At 38.3% G+C, this 18958-nt stretch overlaps 1 protein-coding gene and 1 long non-coding RNA gene across 3 annotated transcripts; one reads left to right on the forward strand and one right to left on the reverse strand.

The window, feature by feature from the left end:
- Nucleotides 1-1601: 1601 nt before the first annotated feature.
- On the forward strand, nt 1602-3344 carry LOC122875291. Its single transcript, XR_006377783.1, has 3 exons — nt 1602-1753; nt 2893-3010; nt 3216-3344. It is a non-coding gene; the product is annotated as an uncharacterized LOC122875291 (long non-coding RNA).
- A 3380-nt stretch (nt 3345-6724) lies between these two features.
- gal (galanin/GMAP prepropeptide) lies at nt 6725-18637 on the reverse strand. 2 transcript variants are annotated; one of them, XM_044194327.1, is made up of 7 exons: nt 18514-18637; nt 18308-18388; nt 16734-16788; nt 14702-14773; nt 11118-11204; nt 9651-9722; nt 6725-7458 (listed from the first exon to the last, which is right to left on the reverse strand). In XM_044194327.1, the coding sequence occupies exons 2-7, from the start codon at nt 18386-18388 to the stop codon at nt 7397-7399; spliced, it is 429 nt and encodes a 142-aa protein (XP_044050262.1). In that variant the 5' UTR covers nt 18514-18637; the 3' UTR covers nt 6725-7396. The 2 variants fall into 2 exon arrangements, with proteins under 2 accessions (XP_044050262.1, XP_044050263.1); XM_044194328.1 differs by lacking the exon at nt 14702-14773 and having other exon boundaries at nt 18514-18634.
- Nucleotides 18638-18958: the final 321 nt, after the last annotated feature.

The following is an 18958-nucleotide window of genomic DNA, read 5'->3' on the forward strand; positions in this document are numbered from 1 at the left end:
GGAGTTTCCTTAAATGCCTCTATGAATCTTTTAAGTTCTTGTCCATTAGCTGTTAGGCTTCTAGCATTCCACTGAAAAATATAAAACATTAGCATTAAAACCTTAATAATCAAGGTCTTCTTCATTTATCATTTCATCTTCAACCACAGCTTCAGCTGGGCCTGTTGGCTGTGATCTTGCTTCAGACTTACAAGAGTAAGTTATTGCTCATAGCTCTTGATGGGTTATTCCTGTGATTCCCATCTGCAGATAACTTCATGTGCTGTGTCTGACTTTTTTTTGCCACCACTTTAATCTTTCACATTGCCTCTGCCACAAAAGCTAGAAAAACCTTTTTGCGAACTATAACTGAGTCCTCTGGAGTTGCAGACTCAGTCCCAGGTATCTCTAGTTGTCTGCTATAACCTGAACTCAGGGTCTGTACAGTAATGGGGCTCCTCGTCCCTTGCACCCTTCTCACTGCCTCTGCATAAGAAATTTTATTTCCCTGTCTTATTTTCTGAGCCTATTCAGCTTTTACAGAATCTGGGCACCCTCTAAAAGATGCTTGGTGATCCCCTCCACAATTGGAGCACTTCACAGGCTTTTTACACTCTCTTCCATCATGGTTTTCTCCACAATGCCTACAGCAATGCTGGCCTCTACATACAGCAGCCACATGGCCATATCTTTGGCAGTTGTAGCATCACAAGGGGGCGCTTTCAAATGGTCTGACTGAGTACACCATGTAACCAAGTGATACCTTCCCATCCGAGTCACACTTAAGATGTTTCTCCCCTTCAAGTTATTTAGCATCTCATGATGTGATAGCTCCACTGACATGAGTGCCGCATTAGTGAAAGTAGCATGTAGAACATCTCCTAATTCTTGTGCCTTTGACAGTTTCAAGGGGCTATTTGATTCAAAGCCTGGACCCTCTTCTTTTGGTTTGAAGAAAACCTTGAAAAGTTTTCCTTCCTTCCCATCCATCTTTCTTGTCTTCACTTGTTGGCTATTGATGTTGCCCTCATGCAAATTGTATCCTCTCCTGTCACTCTCCTTTATTTTATTTCTGTTATTGACAGTATGCCATTCTCCCTCATCTCCAACCCCGTCTCCCCACCTGTGGGCGTGGGCCAGCCATTTGTCTTCGTCTAAATATTCTATGATCACGTTGTCCAAATATCAGACGATAAAAAGTAATGAATCACGCATTGGAGAAACAACATAGCGGTTACACTTTACTTGGATAGTCCACCTACATATAGTTTATAGAGTATTATATTATGAATATAAAATTTCACTAGCTTATTAGTTGAGATTCAACAATTCAACTGTTTGTTAACTTAAAAGTTTTGGTTAGGCATAGGCACAAAAAGTATCTCAGTTAGGGTATGTTCTGTCATGGTATGAGGGTTTGTGTATAGTTATTTCCTGTTTTATTTTGAAATACTCACTCATGTGTCTTGTAGTTTTACTTCCTGTTTTTGTTTGCTTTTCCCTCCAGTTTTGATTGTTTGCCCCATCCTAACTAGTTTCACTTGTGTCTAGTTATCCTGCCCTCACCTGTGTATATAGTCTGTGTGCTTCCCTTGTTTTTTTGTCAGTTCGTCTGGCCTTTGTTTCCTGTATTTCCCTAGTGTATTTGGATTTGTTCTGTTTCCCTTGTCCTTGCCTGGATTTTGGATTTTGGACTTTGCCTGCACTGTTTCGGATTTGTTTACCTCTGTTGAACTGCTTCTCTGGTTTTGACCCCTGCCCTCCTGACCAACCTGTAAGCCTTTTGTATATTTATTTTATATTATTAAACAATTTGAACTGCACCCACTTTGCCTGTGCATCTGCATATGGGTCCTACTCCTGCCTTCTTGGTTCCCTGGCTTGACTAACTACAACATGTTCATGAATTGTCACATACTTTATTATGATGATCTGTTAAACATCTACAGACAGCGAACAGTTGAAAGAGTGAAGTTTTCTTCAACAAAAGATTCTTCCACAAGGCCGAATCAACTTTTTTGTGTTACCATCTGTTGTCCTGGTTTCACTCTACTGCCAGGCCAAGATGATATTATATGGTTTAAAATCAAAACAAATATTTTTCTCTTTATAATTGTCAGTGCTGGTCTAGCATTTGAAGGAAAAGAGCTTTTCAAAAACACTATTATACTTATACTACTTATTATTATTATTTTTTCAAATTTGCACACATTATGGAACACTTTAGCCTGGTGGCAACATTATGAAGCCAACTGTGTATCATCTCTTCCTACCTCACAATACAGGTGTTATCACAGTGCTAGATGTTAGGTGGTAACATTAGGAGGCTAGGATTGTCTATGGAGGGAGATGGTAAGCCTGTCTGTTCAAAGATGGTCTCTGGTGTCAGCTGTGAACTGAGAAAACTCCTTGAAATATGGTTGAAAGCTCCAGAAAAAAGTTTGAAAGTACTAGAAACTACTATGTCCAAGGTCAAGAATGAACACTCAATTAATAATACTATTTCAGAAACTAAATGTGTATTTTACAGCACATCTCTTTGAAAGGCTAGGTTCCCCACACTAAAGGCCCCGTTAAAAATACTTCCTGATTTTGATTCCATCTTCTCGATTTATAACTCTCCATTAGCCTGATGATTAGAACAGTTCAAATTAAATTATCAGAGATTTTTTTCAATCTGTAGTTAGATTGTATGCAGTTAGTCTTCTTCATATATAGTTATTTATAAAACATTTTTTAAAAATGTAATTGAATGTATTTATCAAGATTATTTCCTGCTTTCCACTTGCTTATTGAACGGCTTTTTTATATGCTTGATTGTTTGGGTATCCACTTTCTACTGTTGCCATCACAGTGATGTATCTTCTGTGATATTCATAGCTGATCATTTCTGCTTGTCGCTCTTGTGTTCAGGCCTTCTTGCCTTTGCTGATGACTGCTGCAGCTCAGTCGCCTGGGATGGGGATCCACAGAGTAACCGTTATCAACATCTCCTCCATTCTCAGCTCCATTACATATAACTGGGGTCAAGGTGCCAACTTTAAGAACTACTCCTACCGCACCTCTAAGATCAGAACACAGAATTTTGGTACACAAAATAATGACACAGAATTGAGTTTTGTGAATTAAGTGGTGATGTGTGCTTTTCATTTCTGTGTCTTCATTTGAAAACAGCAGGAAAGGAGGTAACGTTTTTTTTTTTTGCTTACCCAAACTTTGTTTTCTAATTATCATAGGCAGCACTGAACATGGTGACACAGTGTCTAGCTGCTGATTTGGGGTCAGATGGGATCCTTGGTATTTCTCTGCACCCTGGCTGGGTCAAGACTGACATGGGAGGGCCTCATGTAAGTATTCTATCATTTCCTGACTTGAAGGTGATTTTTAATTTATTTATTTTTTTGGGCCACTTGGAGGCAGAAGATTCTAACATGTTATTGCTTTAAAAAGTTGTTTTGATAACATGTTAGTAAACAGTTGTCTCCTTTGTTTCTGGGAGAGGTGAATGTATGATGCAGCATTAGCAACACAGACTAATGAAGACAGCTTGGCTACGCTGGTTAGGTAATATACTAGCTAGCTACGTTAGTTAACATATTAGCTACTGTGGAAGTCCTGCTCCACTCACAAAACATCTGTTCTGTCTCGTGGGTGATAGGTTGATAAGTTGTATCTCTGTATTGTCGTATTGCGTTCTGTTTGTTTCCTGCTTGCATACTCTTTGTTTCGTTGGGAGTCATCACTTGTCAAAATTTTGTCTTAGTTACTATTTCATAATTTTGACTTAGTAAGTCAGAATCACGAGAGTGTGATACATTTGACTTAGTATTTCATATTTTCATTCTGTCATTACTAATGTTTAATTATTTTTTTCTTTTCCTGGCAGAAATAGGCTTCCATACATAACAGTGATACTTTAGTTGTCCTTAGTGGAGGGAACATTTATTTTGCGCTATGGAAAGGAGGGGGCACTATTGAAATTGTTCTTATGCAACTTGGTCAAAGTATCTCTATAACAAGACATTTTCACAAAAGATTTTGATACAGTTGATTATACAGTAACATTCTTATTTTTTAAGCTTTAAATATACAGAATTCAGGATGTTCTCAAATGGTTTGTTTGTTATATATTTGACAGAGAACATGATGGTTACATGTCAAAAATGTCCAAGCTTCTTCAAGGTGTGCTACAAGAATTTATTCTTGGCTCGTTGCTTTTTAAAAAAAATTGATGTCAATGACATTTTACAAAGATGTTTTACAATAATACAAATTGTATAGCTTCACGTGACGATTTTAGTAGACTAATACAAAAAGTTTGTACAGAATTGGTGCAAATCTTTAAATAGCTTCAGTTGAACAAACTCTCCACAATAATAAAAAGACAATAATACAAAGTCATACGTTTGAGATAGTAAGTCACAATTATGAGTAAATAATTCAGGCTAAGTCAAAACTGTGGTGGTAAGTCTAAATTTTGACTTGTGGTGAGTATCTGTATTTTTGTCATTCAACATTTCATCTATTTTTTCATTTCCTTACAGAAATAGGCTTCCACATAGTTAGGCAAAGGAACAGACATAATGAAATGGTGAATGAATATGTACCAAAATGATCTTACTGACTTGAGAGAGACAGAGAGAGAGAGAGAGAGAGAGAGAGAGAGAGAGAGAGAGAGACTCAGACTTAGAACACTTTATTTAACAAACATGTACACAAAACAAAAAATAGTAAGATATTCACTTGTTTTATTGACTTCAAGAAAGCTTTCGACTCTATTTGGCATGAAGGGCTCTATTACAGACTATTACACTGTGGTAAAGGGGGCAAAATCTGGTTAAATCAGTGTATTTTGGAAAATAGGTGTGTTGTTAAAATTGGAGACAAACTGAATCCTTCACCCAGAGAAGAGGTGTTCGTCAGGGCTGCAACTTAAGCCCAAATTAAAGTTTAAAGTGAATATAATGAACTTATATTTAAAGTGTATATAATGAACTTACTGTACAGTTGGATCAGTGAGCTGCTCCTGGCCTCTCCCTCCTAGATAGAGAGGTGAAGTCTCTGTTTTACGCTGATGACCTTGTTCTATTGTCTCCTACTGAACAAGGACTACAGCAACAGCTGGACATAATAGAAAGGTGTCTGTCTGACTGTCAGAACTGGGCCCTGGCAGTAAATATGAAGAAAACTAATGTTATGGTTTTTCAAAAATGCCCCAGATGTCAGGAGAATAAATACCAGTTTATCATTAATAATCATATCAGTGAACACAGTATGAGTTATACCTTCCTTGGTATAACCATAAAAGCATCAGGGAGTTTCAGCATGGCAGTGGATGCACTAAAAGAAAAAGCTCAAAGAGCTCTAAATGCAATTATGAGAAAATTTTATAATTTCCAAATTACAATTAAAATTTGGCTTAAAATATTTGACAGTGTCATCCAGCGCATTGCGCTGTATGGTAGTGAAGTATGGGGTCCACTCAGTCATCATAGCTATACCCTTTGGGACAAACATCCAACAGAATTTCTACATGCAGAATTCTGCAGATACATTTTACACGTACACAAAAAAATACCAACAAATGCATGTACAGCAGAATTAGGCACATGCCCACTAATAATTAACATTCAAAAGACAGTGCTCAAATTTTTTAATCACCTTAAATCCAGCCCCCTAGACACCCTCCATTCCAAAGCCCTCCAAACCCAAGAGCTGAGCCCAGAAAAGAGTCCCCTATATCAGTTGGTGCTGAGACTAACTGCCTCACAACAACATTGCTTTCCAAACACCAATCAGAAGAAACCAAATTCTAACGCAATGTAAAGAAACCTATTTGGAACAATGGAAAGTAAATGGAAACTAAATGCCAAAAATAGATTAGAATGTTATCTGGCCCTAAAAAGAGATTATGAAATGGCATGATATCGCTCTACTGTCAGATATATAAAGCAGAGACAGATCCTAACCAAGTTCAGGTTCAATGACCACAAACTGGCAATCGAAAAAGGAAGACACAAAAAATCATGAAAACAGAATATGTGGTCACTGTTTGACAGGTGAGGTTGAGACAGAGATGCACTTCCTCCTACAATGTAAAACATTCAATGAAATAAGGAACATTTACTTTAACAAGATCAACTCTGTAATCTCAGATTTCAAAGAACTTAATGACCTCTCATTAAAAATACTCCTAGGAGGAGACAGGGCATCTTGCTGCCCAATATGTATCAACATGCCACAACCTGAGGGACAGTGAATGACCTAGAGACACACAAACACACACACTCATAAAAAAATGTTGCAATGTTTGTGTAGTTTTCACTTAATTGTATTTGTATTTTTAACTGCAAGTCAATATTTTTATTATTATTATTACCATATTATCTTACTTATCTGTATATATTATAATAGCACATTTTTACATTTCTACATTGTGTTATAGGGGGCAAAGGTGTTCGTCAGGGCTGCAGTTTAAGCTCGACTTTATTTAATGTGCATATAAATGAGAATACACAATTCTTCTGTTTATGTGTTTTTATTTTACACATGCTTTGGCAATGTTAACATCTGTTTCCCATGCCAACAAAGCCAAATTGAACTGAATTGAGAGAGAGAGAGAGAGAGAAAAATACAGTAGCACAATGCAAATTCCACAGAGATTTAAAATAATAGTAGTGGTAATAAGTTATAAAGTAATAGTAATAATAATGATGATAATAATTTTAGCAGCGGGTGTTGAGCAGGAACACGGGGGCAGAAGGTGGCTTGCAATCATAGATCCAGACTCTGCAGCTCCGGAGGCAGAAGTCTCTGCTGAAAGCGACAGAAGAAGAGACGAGAAAGCACAAAACTACGGGAGAGAGATGTCGTACTAATTCGTTGTAATAATTAAACATTAACAAAACATTAAATTACAGTTAACATAGAAAGATCAGTACTCATGTATCATGTTTTCAAACAAATGTGGTTTCTCCAATTTCAACTGCAATCTAAGTGATAATTATTGTATTGTGACTAATGGAAAGAAAGAAATTCAAGTTGTCCAGTGTCATTTGTTTGTTTATTTCACTCCATTTTATTAAATGAGATGATAGTATATTAAGATGATAATACAGTTTTGTTTTCTGAATAGGGGTCCCTATTACCTAGATCCACCTGCAGTCAGCAGACACTCACTGACCTTCAGTGGATATAAAGTTTTATTTACACAGGAGCAAAAAGATCTGATATTTGTACTGGGGGACAATCAATCTCTGTCGCAAAGAGTTACAGAATCAGATCTTTGGTACCAGGACAAATCCAGCGTCAGAGTGTGAATAGAGCTACAGTAATGTGACATTTAGGACAGTGGGAACCCAGACAGCAGAAACATAGACTTGGGTAAATGGAGATGAACTGCAGAGAAGCAGAAACATTAGGGATTGGCCAGTTCGTCGGATGTCACAGAGGAAGGCAGGCTGTCCAAGGCTCCCAACTCTGTAACCACATACACAAACATGAATTTCTTAGGGCTCAGAGAAAATGACTATAGACATACGTGTCAGACAAGAAATTTGTCAGTTCAACCAGTAGGCGATTTGTTCATTTGCCCCCCCCCCACACACACACACACTTAGCGTTTCTGTTTTAACTGCCGCAGCTTTTCTAGCCTTTACGGCACTGGTATGGCAGGAAAATCACAGACCAATCAAATCAGTGCATTCCAATGAGCATTGCGACTCGAGTCAGGGAGTGAGATACACACACAGGCAGAGTGGAGACGAGTCAGAGAAATAATTTCACATGACCTGCTCTAAAAGAGAAAAGTAGACAGGGAAAACAGAGCTTTTAATCAAGAATGGACAGACTCATACATGGTCAATCTCCCCACAGGCAGTTCAAAACCAGTATGTCTCATATGCTCCGAGATCATGGCGATTATTAAAAGCGACAATGTGAAGCGCCACTATGTGACAAAGCATAGAGCATCTTTTGAGCAGGTTAACAAGGGGGACGGATTTTGGTAATTTTGCTAACAAGGGGGATGGCGTCCCCCCTTGTCCTGCCTCAAATCGCCTCCTGAGTTCAACCAATGTCAAAGCTTATATACTTCAAAACCCACCAATATCTACCAAATATGACATATATTTGATCATTGTGAAATCATTAAATGCTGAATGTTTCACTTAAGCGTCCTTTTGTTCTGCTAAAAGCAGGGCCTATGGAAGGCACTGTCAGTCAGGCAGTTTATCCAGTACACATATTTATCCATAAGATATCTCAAAAACTACTGGCCAGTATTTGCTGAAGATATTCATTACCTCCAAACAAAGATTTGTGATGTTTTTGGTGACCTACTGACCTTTCCTCTAGTGCCCACCATGAGGACATTTTTTTTACTTATAGACAATATATTTTATAATCTGTTAGGCAGATTGGCATGTAATTTTCTGAGCTCATCCATGCAAAGGGGATAAACACTTTTACATGACCCGTTGACCCTTCCCCTAGTGCCATCCTGTGGACAAACAGTACATTTTTGTCTCCACTAACTGGAAGGCTGTACAAATAGCAAGACTTTTGCATTGTGGAGCATAATGAACATTTAATCCTCCAGGCCTTGGAATTTTTTGTTTTGTATACTGCTTGATACAGATCAATGTCAAATTTGACCTCATGTATGTATACTATACATGGGCTTACATTTATCCCCCATTCATGAATTGTCATCTTAACCACAGTTTACTTAAAGGTCCAGTGTGTAACATTTAGGAGGAGCTATTGGCAGAAATGGAATATAATATTTATAAGTGTGTTTTCATTAGTGTATAATCACCTGAAAATAAGAATCATTGTGTTTTATTCCCTTAGAATAAGCTACATGGCTGGAAAGGGAGTGGGTCCCCTTCACGGAGGTCGTCATGTTGCACCGCCACCGAAGCGCTTTGAGTAGTCAGAAAGACTAGAAAGGCGCTATATAAGTACAATCCATTTACCATTTACCATTTACCATGTTTCTACAGTAACAGACAAATGGACAAACCAAACACTGGGTCTAGACAGGGCCTTTTCCATTTTTTTCGAGAGTTTCGCAGCCACCGTAGTTTCTCCTACACGCTTGGAAGGGAAGGGTGAGGCGAGCGGCATTCAAATGGTTACAAACTGCAATTTCACCGCTAGATGCCACTAAATCCTCCACACTGGACCTTTAAAGGTGTTTTTGTATTTTTAATATCATATCATTATATTGATTCTAGTAAATTACACTATTACAATAACTCTAAACCTGAATTGATATTGACTGATATTGAATTGTGTGTTTATTAATTTCACACTGTTTTGTTATGGGTAGTCTGTATGGTAATGCAGTTTAAAGTGTGGATTACATTATTGGAAGAGTATTTCCATATTTAACAGATGTAGAAGTAGTGGTGCGTTCATGGGCTGTCATATAGATTGGATGATAAGTCCCCTAATCACACCTTAGCAATTTAGCCATTAAATATCCTATTTAATGCAAGGTACAACTATTTTACACTATTATTTCCACAACATCCATCTCTGCTTTTTAGCTTTGTTCAGAGTTTGATTTTCCATCAACATACTGTACATACTGTAGCTTTTGAATGCAGTACTATTCTGCAGCAAACTCTTTTTCAAGTTAGTTAAAACAGAAATGATAAGCATACCTTTGAGTTTGAGGTATGACAGGAAATCAATGACAGTGTGAATGATGTCTCCATCTGCTATTCTCAGGACACCTGTGAAGGCAAAGCAACAAAGTGCAGCCTGTTATCATGTCATCTGAAGTTGGTAGTACGGTGAAAGGTTTGACAGGAGCTCTGGTAACAACACATGAATGAATATCACCAGAAACCAAGATCCTTTTAAAATTAGAGATGTGAACCTACAGTGAAAACAGAACCAGACAATGCATGATTCAGTATGAAGTAAATCGGCGTTCTGGGAAAGTCCAGTGAACTAACTAACCACTTACATCAGAGTGATGTAGGTGGTTTTTGGGAAGTTGCTGTAGTGTTTGCACTGTAAAACATCTTGCAGGAATTTTGTGGAATCAACTTATCTTTTGTTATTGACTTAATGTGAATATATACATTTAAAAAATTTGAAGTTGATTCAGCTTTCTCAGAAGAACTCATGTTTATAAGTTGACATGAGATGCATGAATGTTCTGCTGAGAGTTCACTCAACTCATCAAATTCAGTTTTTAAAGAAACGTGATCAGCATATTAGCTGACTTCCCGGCATGCATTGTTATAGAAGTTGTTAAAACTCTCTTATTATTTGTAGTGTGAAGAAAACATATATAATGGAAACGTGCTGTGTGTCTTTAGTACATGTGATGTCATATTTGTTTCTTCTCATGATAATAAAAAGAATGCGATGCAGTTCAGTCCCTACCGCAGTACGCTAACACTGTACGGTTACTGGGAGCAGCCTCATTTGTTGTGTTTGAACCAACTCGGGTACAAAGTGGCTCCAACAGCTGCCACAGCTGTATGTTCGTTGTGTCAAATGAAGAACTGACTCTTTGAACTGTGAAGTGTAAATGGAAAGCAAATCTGTCTTTAGCATGTCAGTGTAACTAAACAGTAGTTGATTGAACGTAATATCTTAAGTTTACTGAATTTGTCATTTCAAGTTTAGTGAATGTTACTCAGTTGGTTTTACATTTTCACAACTTATGAGCCCACTTTGAATTTTGTTCAACTTTAGTTCAGTTAACTCACATTTTTAAGGCTACAGGAGAACTTATGTTTTTAAGTTGAACAAGTCTAAAATGATTTACAGCGTGGAGTGGTTTCTGAAATGTAGCTATGTAGTTCATGAACTGAATTAGAAAAACTCAAACCTATTTAATCAAAGTTTCAAACTACTTTTTGATTCTTTTTAAAGTGCTCAATAACATCCCAAAAATCACAAAGTGCTTTCCCAGCTGATTTTTCATATTATATAACTCAATGCCAAGTTTCAAAACATCAACAGTGAGCTGGGGGACCCTTTTTTGTTTTGATTCAGGGGGACTGTGGGGATGTACAACAAAATCACAATCATCAAATTCATCAATCAAGTGTATCTTTTAACAGTAGATAGAGGGGGAATTTCATGTTTCTGTGTGTAAGAGACAGACAGACCTGTTCTGAAGTCCTCCTCCTGGCCCATGTCCCTCTTGCCAGCCAGACCCGGCTTATCTCCTAGAGTCCTGTGTCCATCTATTCCATCTGGACAATGAGGAGTGATCACAATCGTACAGTCATGCAAACAGCAGATGGGTCAGCTGAGCATTTGATTCCACTGCAGCCCTAAGCTCAATTCACTTGAAATTCAGCAATTTCATTATGAAAACTTATACTGCAGTTCAACTTGATACAATTATTACAGCTATTAGTGTTTTTTCATGTTACATTTTCAAGAAAATCATTTCAGCTGCTCCAGGTTTTCCCATATTTCAGCTGTGAATGAAATATTTTTATATTTGCTTGAACTGAAAATATCGACAATTTTTTTATTTACCAAGCTTGAATTGTTGTGTGCTAAATTAACATAATAACAACCAAAAACACACACATCTGCTAAATATCCCACTGTTTCAGAAGCATCATACATTAGACACACATGCATACACAGTGCACACATGGCACACCTCCACCTAATTCTCATCAGAACAGCTAAAGGACATTGTTGTACACTTGATTATTTCAGCATGGTATTTGGTTTGTAATTGTTTGGTTCAATTTCCAAACTTTTACGGACCACCTGCAGGGCTTGGCTCAAGGAATTGCAGTAAAACAGATTTGACCAAAAGAAGTAATAAAGCACACATTTAAAATAGGATGAACTGTAGTTTAAACACACAAGGAAATGCATTAGAATAATAATGATGGAAAAATGAAAATAAAATAATGGACAAGCAAAGTGATTTGCTTAGCCATGGTGGTGGGTGCATCATTATCTCTCAGTGTATTCCTATGGAGGCTACGCACTTAAAGAGTGGCGCTGAGTTTTCATGGGATTACAGATGATAGTGAATGTCTTTGACAGAGTTCAAACATGGTAACCAACGATGGGTTTTAAAGGACCAGAACATTTGGGCTGAAGTTGAACAGTTTGTGTCATTTTTAAAAGAATAGTCCAATAGTTTGGAAAATTGCAGTCATCTCTGTGTGTCCAGTAGAGTTCTGCTACCTGGCCACAGTCAGCTTTGTTGCAGTGGAGGTTATTTTCAAATAGAATCAGGAGTGTCCCTTTTTCTCTCTCTGACTGAGTCAGTTGTTTACATCCATGCGTGTCATGTGTTGCAAGCAGATACACAATGCCCATGGGAAGAGGGGAAGAGACATTGCATTAGCATTAGCCTGGCAAGCTACATTCAGAAATGGATGCAAAAATATAGCTTCGGGCCTCGGGTGGGGTTTAGGTCTCAAATTTGGCAGTACCAGTAGGGTGCAGGTGGGTTGGGTATTAAAGGGAAAATTCGGCTAATTTTAAGTGAATGTGTCTTGATGGTATATGTAGTTAATTGAAGCAATACATTTCTCAGTGCATGCTACATTGCCAGAGCAAGCTAACTTCGCATAGTAGTTAAGTAACCGTTTTTCTGAAAAACATACCCAGCAACCTTTAAAAAAACCTAGAATATCACTTACTAACACTGCTGTTCTGAAGGTATGTTCAGAATTCTTAAAGAAATATAATCACTGCATAGTAAAAAAGATTTTTAAACCATTTAAAAGTTGAGACTATTTCCTAATCCAAACAATGATGGAAGCTGAAAAAAAACAAATGTCCTTGCGTTATTTGTTATATTTTTCTATATTTATTTAACTTTCTATTTTGTTATATTTTCATACAAAATAACAAGTATGCATATGTCTTGTATACAGAACAAGCAAGGAGATATGTCATTTAGGGCTCTCTCTCTCAACCCAACCGACAGCAGCGGTGGATTGGGAACCATTGAGTCTGGTTCTGCTCGAGGTTTCTGCCTCTTAAAGGAAGTTTTTTCCTTGCCACTGTCGCCAAGTGCTTGCTCATGGTGGGATTTGTTGGGTCTCTGTAAATAATATTATAAAGAGTACAGTCTAGACCTGATCTATAGGAAAAGTGCAATGAGATAACTTCTGTTATGAATTGGCGCTATATAAATACAAGTTGAAATTAATTGAATTTGAACTGCTACCTGGATAGGATATAGAATTGCAACTTGAAAAACGGGTTAAACATCACCTGCATGGACAGATTCTGGAAATATCGTCAAAACAGCACTTAGTGTTGTTAACTGTCCTGGGGTTTGTTTGTTTTCCCAGAAAAACAGATGCTCAGCTCTGTGACTCTAATTTAATAATAATACAGACGAGGTACAAACTGGGGCTCACATAGAACTTTTTGAGGTATGTACATTTACTGATGATTAAGTTAATGAAAATTCAGTAAACTACAGAAAATATCTGTTATCTTTGACTTTGCAGCCTTACTCAGCAGTCTTTTTCAGGTATGTATCTTTTTCTTTATTTTGTCAGAAAAATTCAGGGATTGCCAAAAGTAACCTAGATCATTTTAAATGTATTCAAAATCTAATGAGTACAGATGCAGTAACTTTGTTTATGCACTCTATGATACTATCCCATCTCTCATATTGTGTCACAACTTGGTCTCAGGTAAGCATCACAGCACTGCAACCACTCCATAAACTCTATAAACACTGATAATGTCATATTTCTGGATTGCAGTCCAAGACGAATGTTGTTGAATCATTGCAGCTACATGTTAGCAACCTGAATCAGCTGTGTATTAGCTGTCTTGAACACACCCCATTTAGTGTGTGTGTCACTGCACGTTCGCTCGCAACTGACTGAGAGCTCTCTGTACACAACTCTCTGAGTGGTCATGATGTGTGACTGAAGAGGAGGAACGTTAAGTGGCTGGAATTGTTTGACTCATCTTAGGGGCTTCCTCATTAGCTAAAGGAGTGCTTGAGCTGGTAACCCCTGCACTCTTTGTGTGTGTGTGTTGAACTATATGCTTAAACGTCCAATTAAACTTTGGAAACATACATCACATTGGAGTGACCCCAGGAGGGAAAAACACTGTATTTTAATGTTTTTTGTCTTTCAAGTATAAACAGCTCCTCTTGTCTCTATGGGCTCATATTTCCAAAAAGCCTTAACTGAAGGAGGTATGGGGGGTTGTTTGAAATAGCATCCAGGTCAATTTCTGGTATTTTTTGTGGTCAAAACACAGCAAGATCTGATTTATGCCGTGTTGATGTCATATAGTATATACCATAATTACAAGCAACCCAATGGCCACAAACCGTTCACGTTAGCCAGAGATAATGGAATTTCTTAATCTAAATCCATTATTAACATTAATATAATCGATTCAGCTAATAACTGCTTGTTCATATTTGATAACTAACCATTACTACTAATTAAGGCTATTTAACCTGGTGTACTGGCTCCCATTCTGCTGACATTGCGTAAACGCAGTGTAATCCCACTGTTCCACACTTTTCATTAGGATAGGAGATCAACATGAATTCCTTTGCTTAAAGCACAGAGACAAATGCAATGTTTAGATGCGTAAGCGCAGACAGCAGTAGGATGACAGACATCCTCCCCTGATGAGTGACAGAAGCAGCTAAGAGGCGGGATGTTTGGACAGAGCAATTCCTGGCCTGACACCAAGGCCCTGCAGCAGCCGTATGTTTCTATCTTACATTGAGTGACCAGCTCGTCTCTGCCTCTGGCACTGGGGGAATCCTTTATCTGAATTAGGTGATCAATACGACCTGAAACACAGGATGAGGCAGGAGCAACCTTTACCTGGGCTTCACACACACACACACACACACACACACACACACACACACACACACAAAGGGACAACATTTCCAGGGTTCCTGTTCTGGACTGATTTGGACCCCAATAATGGGTAAGAACACAGACACACACACACGCATCTGGATACCCAGTGTTAACTTAATGTGTCCTCTAAAGGTAATGAGGCAATCATTATACTAAATTAGCTGACACATAGGGAGACAGTGGACAGGGACAAAGAAACAGAACAACATTGATTCACAGAAAATGAGCTCGACCGTCTCTTTTGTAAGCTATGTTACATAGGCAACATTTTCAAGCAATACAGGTGAGCTCTGGGGTCCGTAAAAAACCCAATATTTTTATATCAAAACAAAGTCAAAGGAAACAGGCTTATTCACTGTGTTGCCGAGAGTTAGATGAGAAGATCGATACCACTCTTGCATCTGTATTAAATATGAAGCTACGGCCTGCAGTCGGTTAGCTTAGCTTAGCATAAAGACTGGAAACTAGGAAACAGCTAGCCTGGCTCTGTCCAAAGGCAAATAAATCCACCTACCAACTAAGCAACTAAGCTCACTAATTAACATGTTCTATCTACTTGTTAAATCAGTAAATATGGGTTAGGCTATTTTTGGTGCCCCCTCAGCACTTGGTGCCCTACGCACAGTGCGTGATGCGCGTGGTGGGAGCGGCGGCGCTGATCTGCTGTGACTTACTTTGAGCCAACTGAATTGCCTCAAAATGTTGCCACTGTATCATAACTTTTATACAATTTGTATGTTTTTCAGATAGAAAACCCTGGTTTAGAGCCTTACAAGCCCCATGTATTCAATTTGTTTATGTTTTATTTGGGAGAGTGCCTCACTCCTGACTCTTCTCCTGGCTCAGCCATTATTTAATCTCTAAGATGTGGTAAAATTGTTGTATCATATGATTTATCACCAAAACCTCCAAACCCTCTTCCATCCACTACATTTTAGAAATTCTGTGGACATCAACAGGTGTGGACATTTACGTGTTAAATGGTATGAGTTACTGACACTTGGCCTGGACTTTAGTCATCGATGCCTTTGTGTTTGAACAGATCTAAAAAAACTCAACAAGACAAACCCGATGCTGTCTGAGCACACAGAGGCATAATGATGCAGAGATAGAAAGATTACACTCTAACAGAAAAAGGCTCATCAGCAGCATAGGCATGAAAGTGAGTGTTGAAAATTAAGTGATGGGGGTTAGTTTTTTGCTAGAACACATAGTTAAAATGTTAATTTTGGACAAACACTGTTCAAGAAGCCAGTATTCCATCATTGTACTCCTAAACTATATTATAAAGAGTACAGTCTGGACCTGCTCTATAGGACAAGTGCAATGAGATAACTTCTGTTATGAAATGGTGCTACATAAATAAAACTGAAGTGAATTGAATGAAGTACTGACATCCAGGACAGTAATATGAAGAACAATATATTGATGTATTGTGTGGTCCAGGTTATTTGCTTCCCATAGCAGGTTAGTATATATAATCATTCAAACTACAGCATGTGAATATGACTGGACAGTAGTCCCTGTCTGATGCCCAATCTGCTGGTCTGACCCAAAATTTCAATAAAACGTAGGTGAAGAAATTGCAGACCAGGGCCAAACATTCCCTAATATTAACCAAAATAATTAACATTAAGTTAATAGTTTAACAAAGTAGGTGTGTTCTATTAAATTCTATTAATTGGCAAAATTTGTAATATGTTTTCATAGGATATGATATAGAAATGTTTTGGACATGTTGGAAGAACACGTGAGAACACATGTTGATTTTTAAGATATGTTGTCCCAAGCTACATTTCCAGATGTGTTGATAACAGCTGACAACAGTAGGCTTTGTGTGTGTGTGTGTGTGTGTGTGTGTGTGTGTGCACAGTCAGTACTTACGGGGACCTAACAGGTAGCCAGCGCTGTTCAGAGTCCAGCCACGTTTCTCCTTCGCCTGCAGGATCCAGAGACACGCGACGATCAGATCACAGACAAAGGTTTACTGTTCAGTGATGATTGTTTTTAATAAGTGTATCTGATATGTCTTTTCCTTCATCGACTGTGTCTTAGGTCTCTTGAAATATAAAATATGCTGATATTCAGTGTACATTTGAAGCCTATAGATGAATTAGAAAAGTAAATTAATGAATTAGTCAAGCCACTAAATGAACTCCTCTACCTCTTTCCCACTTTTTATGTACTTATTTATGTAGTCTGCCCATCCTCATTCTGATACACTTTTGAAAAACACACACATACAAACCCATCAGCCAACTTTACCTAACTTCCACGATAACTACACTCCCTGACAAAGATATTCACATTCAAGCAGTTTTTATTGTCTGAGGGTTTGGTGTGTTATTTAGCTAAATAGAATATGGGGAAATTAGGACCTCCATGTCATTTATCATAAGGAAAACAGCCACTGCTTCCAACAAAGTCACTTAATAAAAGCTCCATTTTGTCTGGCTGAATATGTGACAAACTGATACCTATGCAAGGGCATTAGGTGGCTCTATAAACTGCATGCTCCCGGCTGTACTTGCATTACACAGTTTGTGCTGGTGTAACGTTCATATTCAGTGGTGGAATGTAATTAAGTACATTTACTCAAGTGCTGTATTGAAGTCCAAATTTGAGGTACTTGTACTTTACTTGAGTATTTTATTTCCATTTTCTGCCACCTTCTACTTCCACTCCGCCACGTCTCAGAGGCAAATACTGGACTTTTTACTGCGCTGCGTTTGTCTGACAGCTTCAGTTACTGTTCAGGTGACGGCTTTTCATACCCATCCTGTCCAGTGAAAACCACGTATCTCTAAATTTGGTCATTTTGAATTTTGAATTATACTGTTTGAAGATACCAAACAGTATATACATACACATATATATATATATAGTAGTAGTAGTAGTCACATGTAATTGGAAAACACTGACACAGACCATTTTCCTGCAGCATGAGTACTTTTACGTTTGATACTGTGAGTACATTGTAACTGCAGTGAGGTTTGAATGCAGGACTTCTCCTTGCAGTGGAGTGTTTTCAGTGTGGTGTTAGGACTTCTCCTGCAGTAACGGAGCCGGATACTTCTTCCACCACTGTTCATATTTGACTTTTGTGGACAACACTCCCACTCTTCCACATCCATTCTTATTACCACACTACACATTTTAATGTACAGCCCATTATGTAACCTACTACAGCATTTTGATATTGATTCCTCTTCCCTCTTATATCCAATCATTGCCTCTCTTTTCAAGTTTATTAGAAACTGTAAATGTCATATGTTTATATTAGTTTATATTGTCATTTTATATTACATATTTGTTATTCTGTTGTAGGCTATATTGCCTATTTGTCACTTTTACACTTTTGTATTTTGTTCTTGTTCTACTGTATGTGTTCATGCTTTGGCCCCTGACTGAAACACTGGCAGTAAAGCTTGACTGAGTGTTGAAGTTGAACAGCTTACCGCAATCACCAGCCCGAGGGTCTCGGAGAGCGCAGCGCACAAGAGGAGCGACACGCAAAAAATCCCAAAGCACCTCTGCATCTGAGGAAGAGAACAGCGTTAGGAAACATTTCTCAGCCATCAGCCAGCACCACTTCTTCCACCCGGAGTACACACGTTGGTCTCCGTGAACTTTCCCAGAGACTAAAGAGCAGACGGAGCCCTACCTTGGATTGTTGTCCAGCCTGCGCCGCAGCAGAAGCTCGCAGTGTGGAAGGCTCGGCGGGTCGGATGAGCCGAGGACTCCCTCCACCTTTTATTCACCCCACCCCACCCTCAGCTGACGTCAGCAGCCCCTCCCGCAGATATGGGCAGGTCACGAACACAACGCATAATGAAATTCAATAATATCTATAAGCCATCATCAGACTTTTCTTTGTTGCCCTCGGAGACATGGGATTGAATTTAAAAAGGCAAAAAACATGTCAGCGCAGTTTTTCTGTCCTAATGTGATGTCTGCTTTATTCTAAAGGGCAGACTGTCAAACATGTTCTTGTCCCTGATCATCACCGATTTTACGGCTTATGATTTTTTATGATTGCCTTCATTTCTTGCTTTTATATTTCTTCATTTAAGTTGCTATAGGGCCTACACTGATGCTGTTCATTAGGT

This window comes from Siniperca chuatsi, linkage group LG4 (assembly GCF_020085105.1).
Source record: "Siniperca chuatsi isolate FFG_IHB_CAS linkage group LG4, ASM2008510v1, whole genome shotgun sequence".
In the NCBI taxonomy this organism is placed as follows: Eukaryota; Metazoa; Chordata; class Actinopteri; order Centrarchiformes; family Sinipercidae; genus Siniperca; species Siniperca chuatsi.

Bases quoted from the DNA above. Each gene is read 5' to 3' on its own strand.
- gal (XM_044194327.1), bottom strand. From the start codon at position 18,388: ATGCAGAGGTGCTTTGGGATTTTTTGCGTGTCGCTCCTCTTGTGCGCT. The intron at 16,789-18,307 runs GTAAGCTGTTCA...TGGATCCTGCAG, and splicing joins CCCTCGGGCTGGTGATTGCG to GCGAAGGAGAAACGTGGCTG. The intron at 7,459-9,650 runs GTATGCTTATCA...ATGTGGTTACAG, and splicing joins GTCATACCTCAAACTCAAAG to AGTTGGGAGCCTTGGACAGC.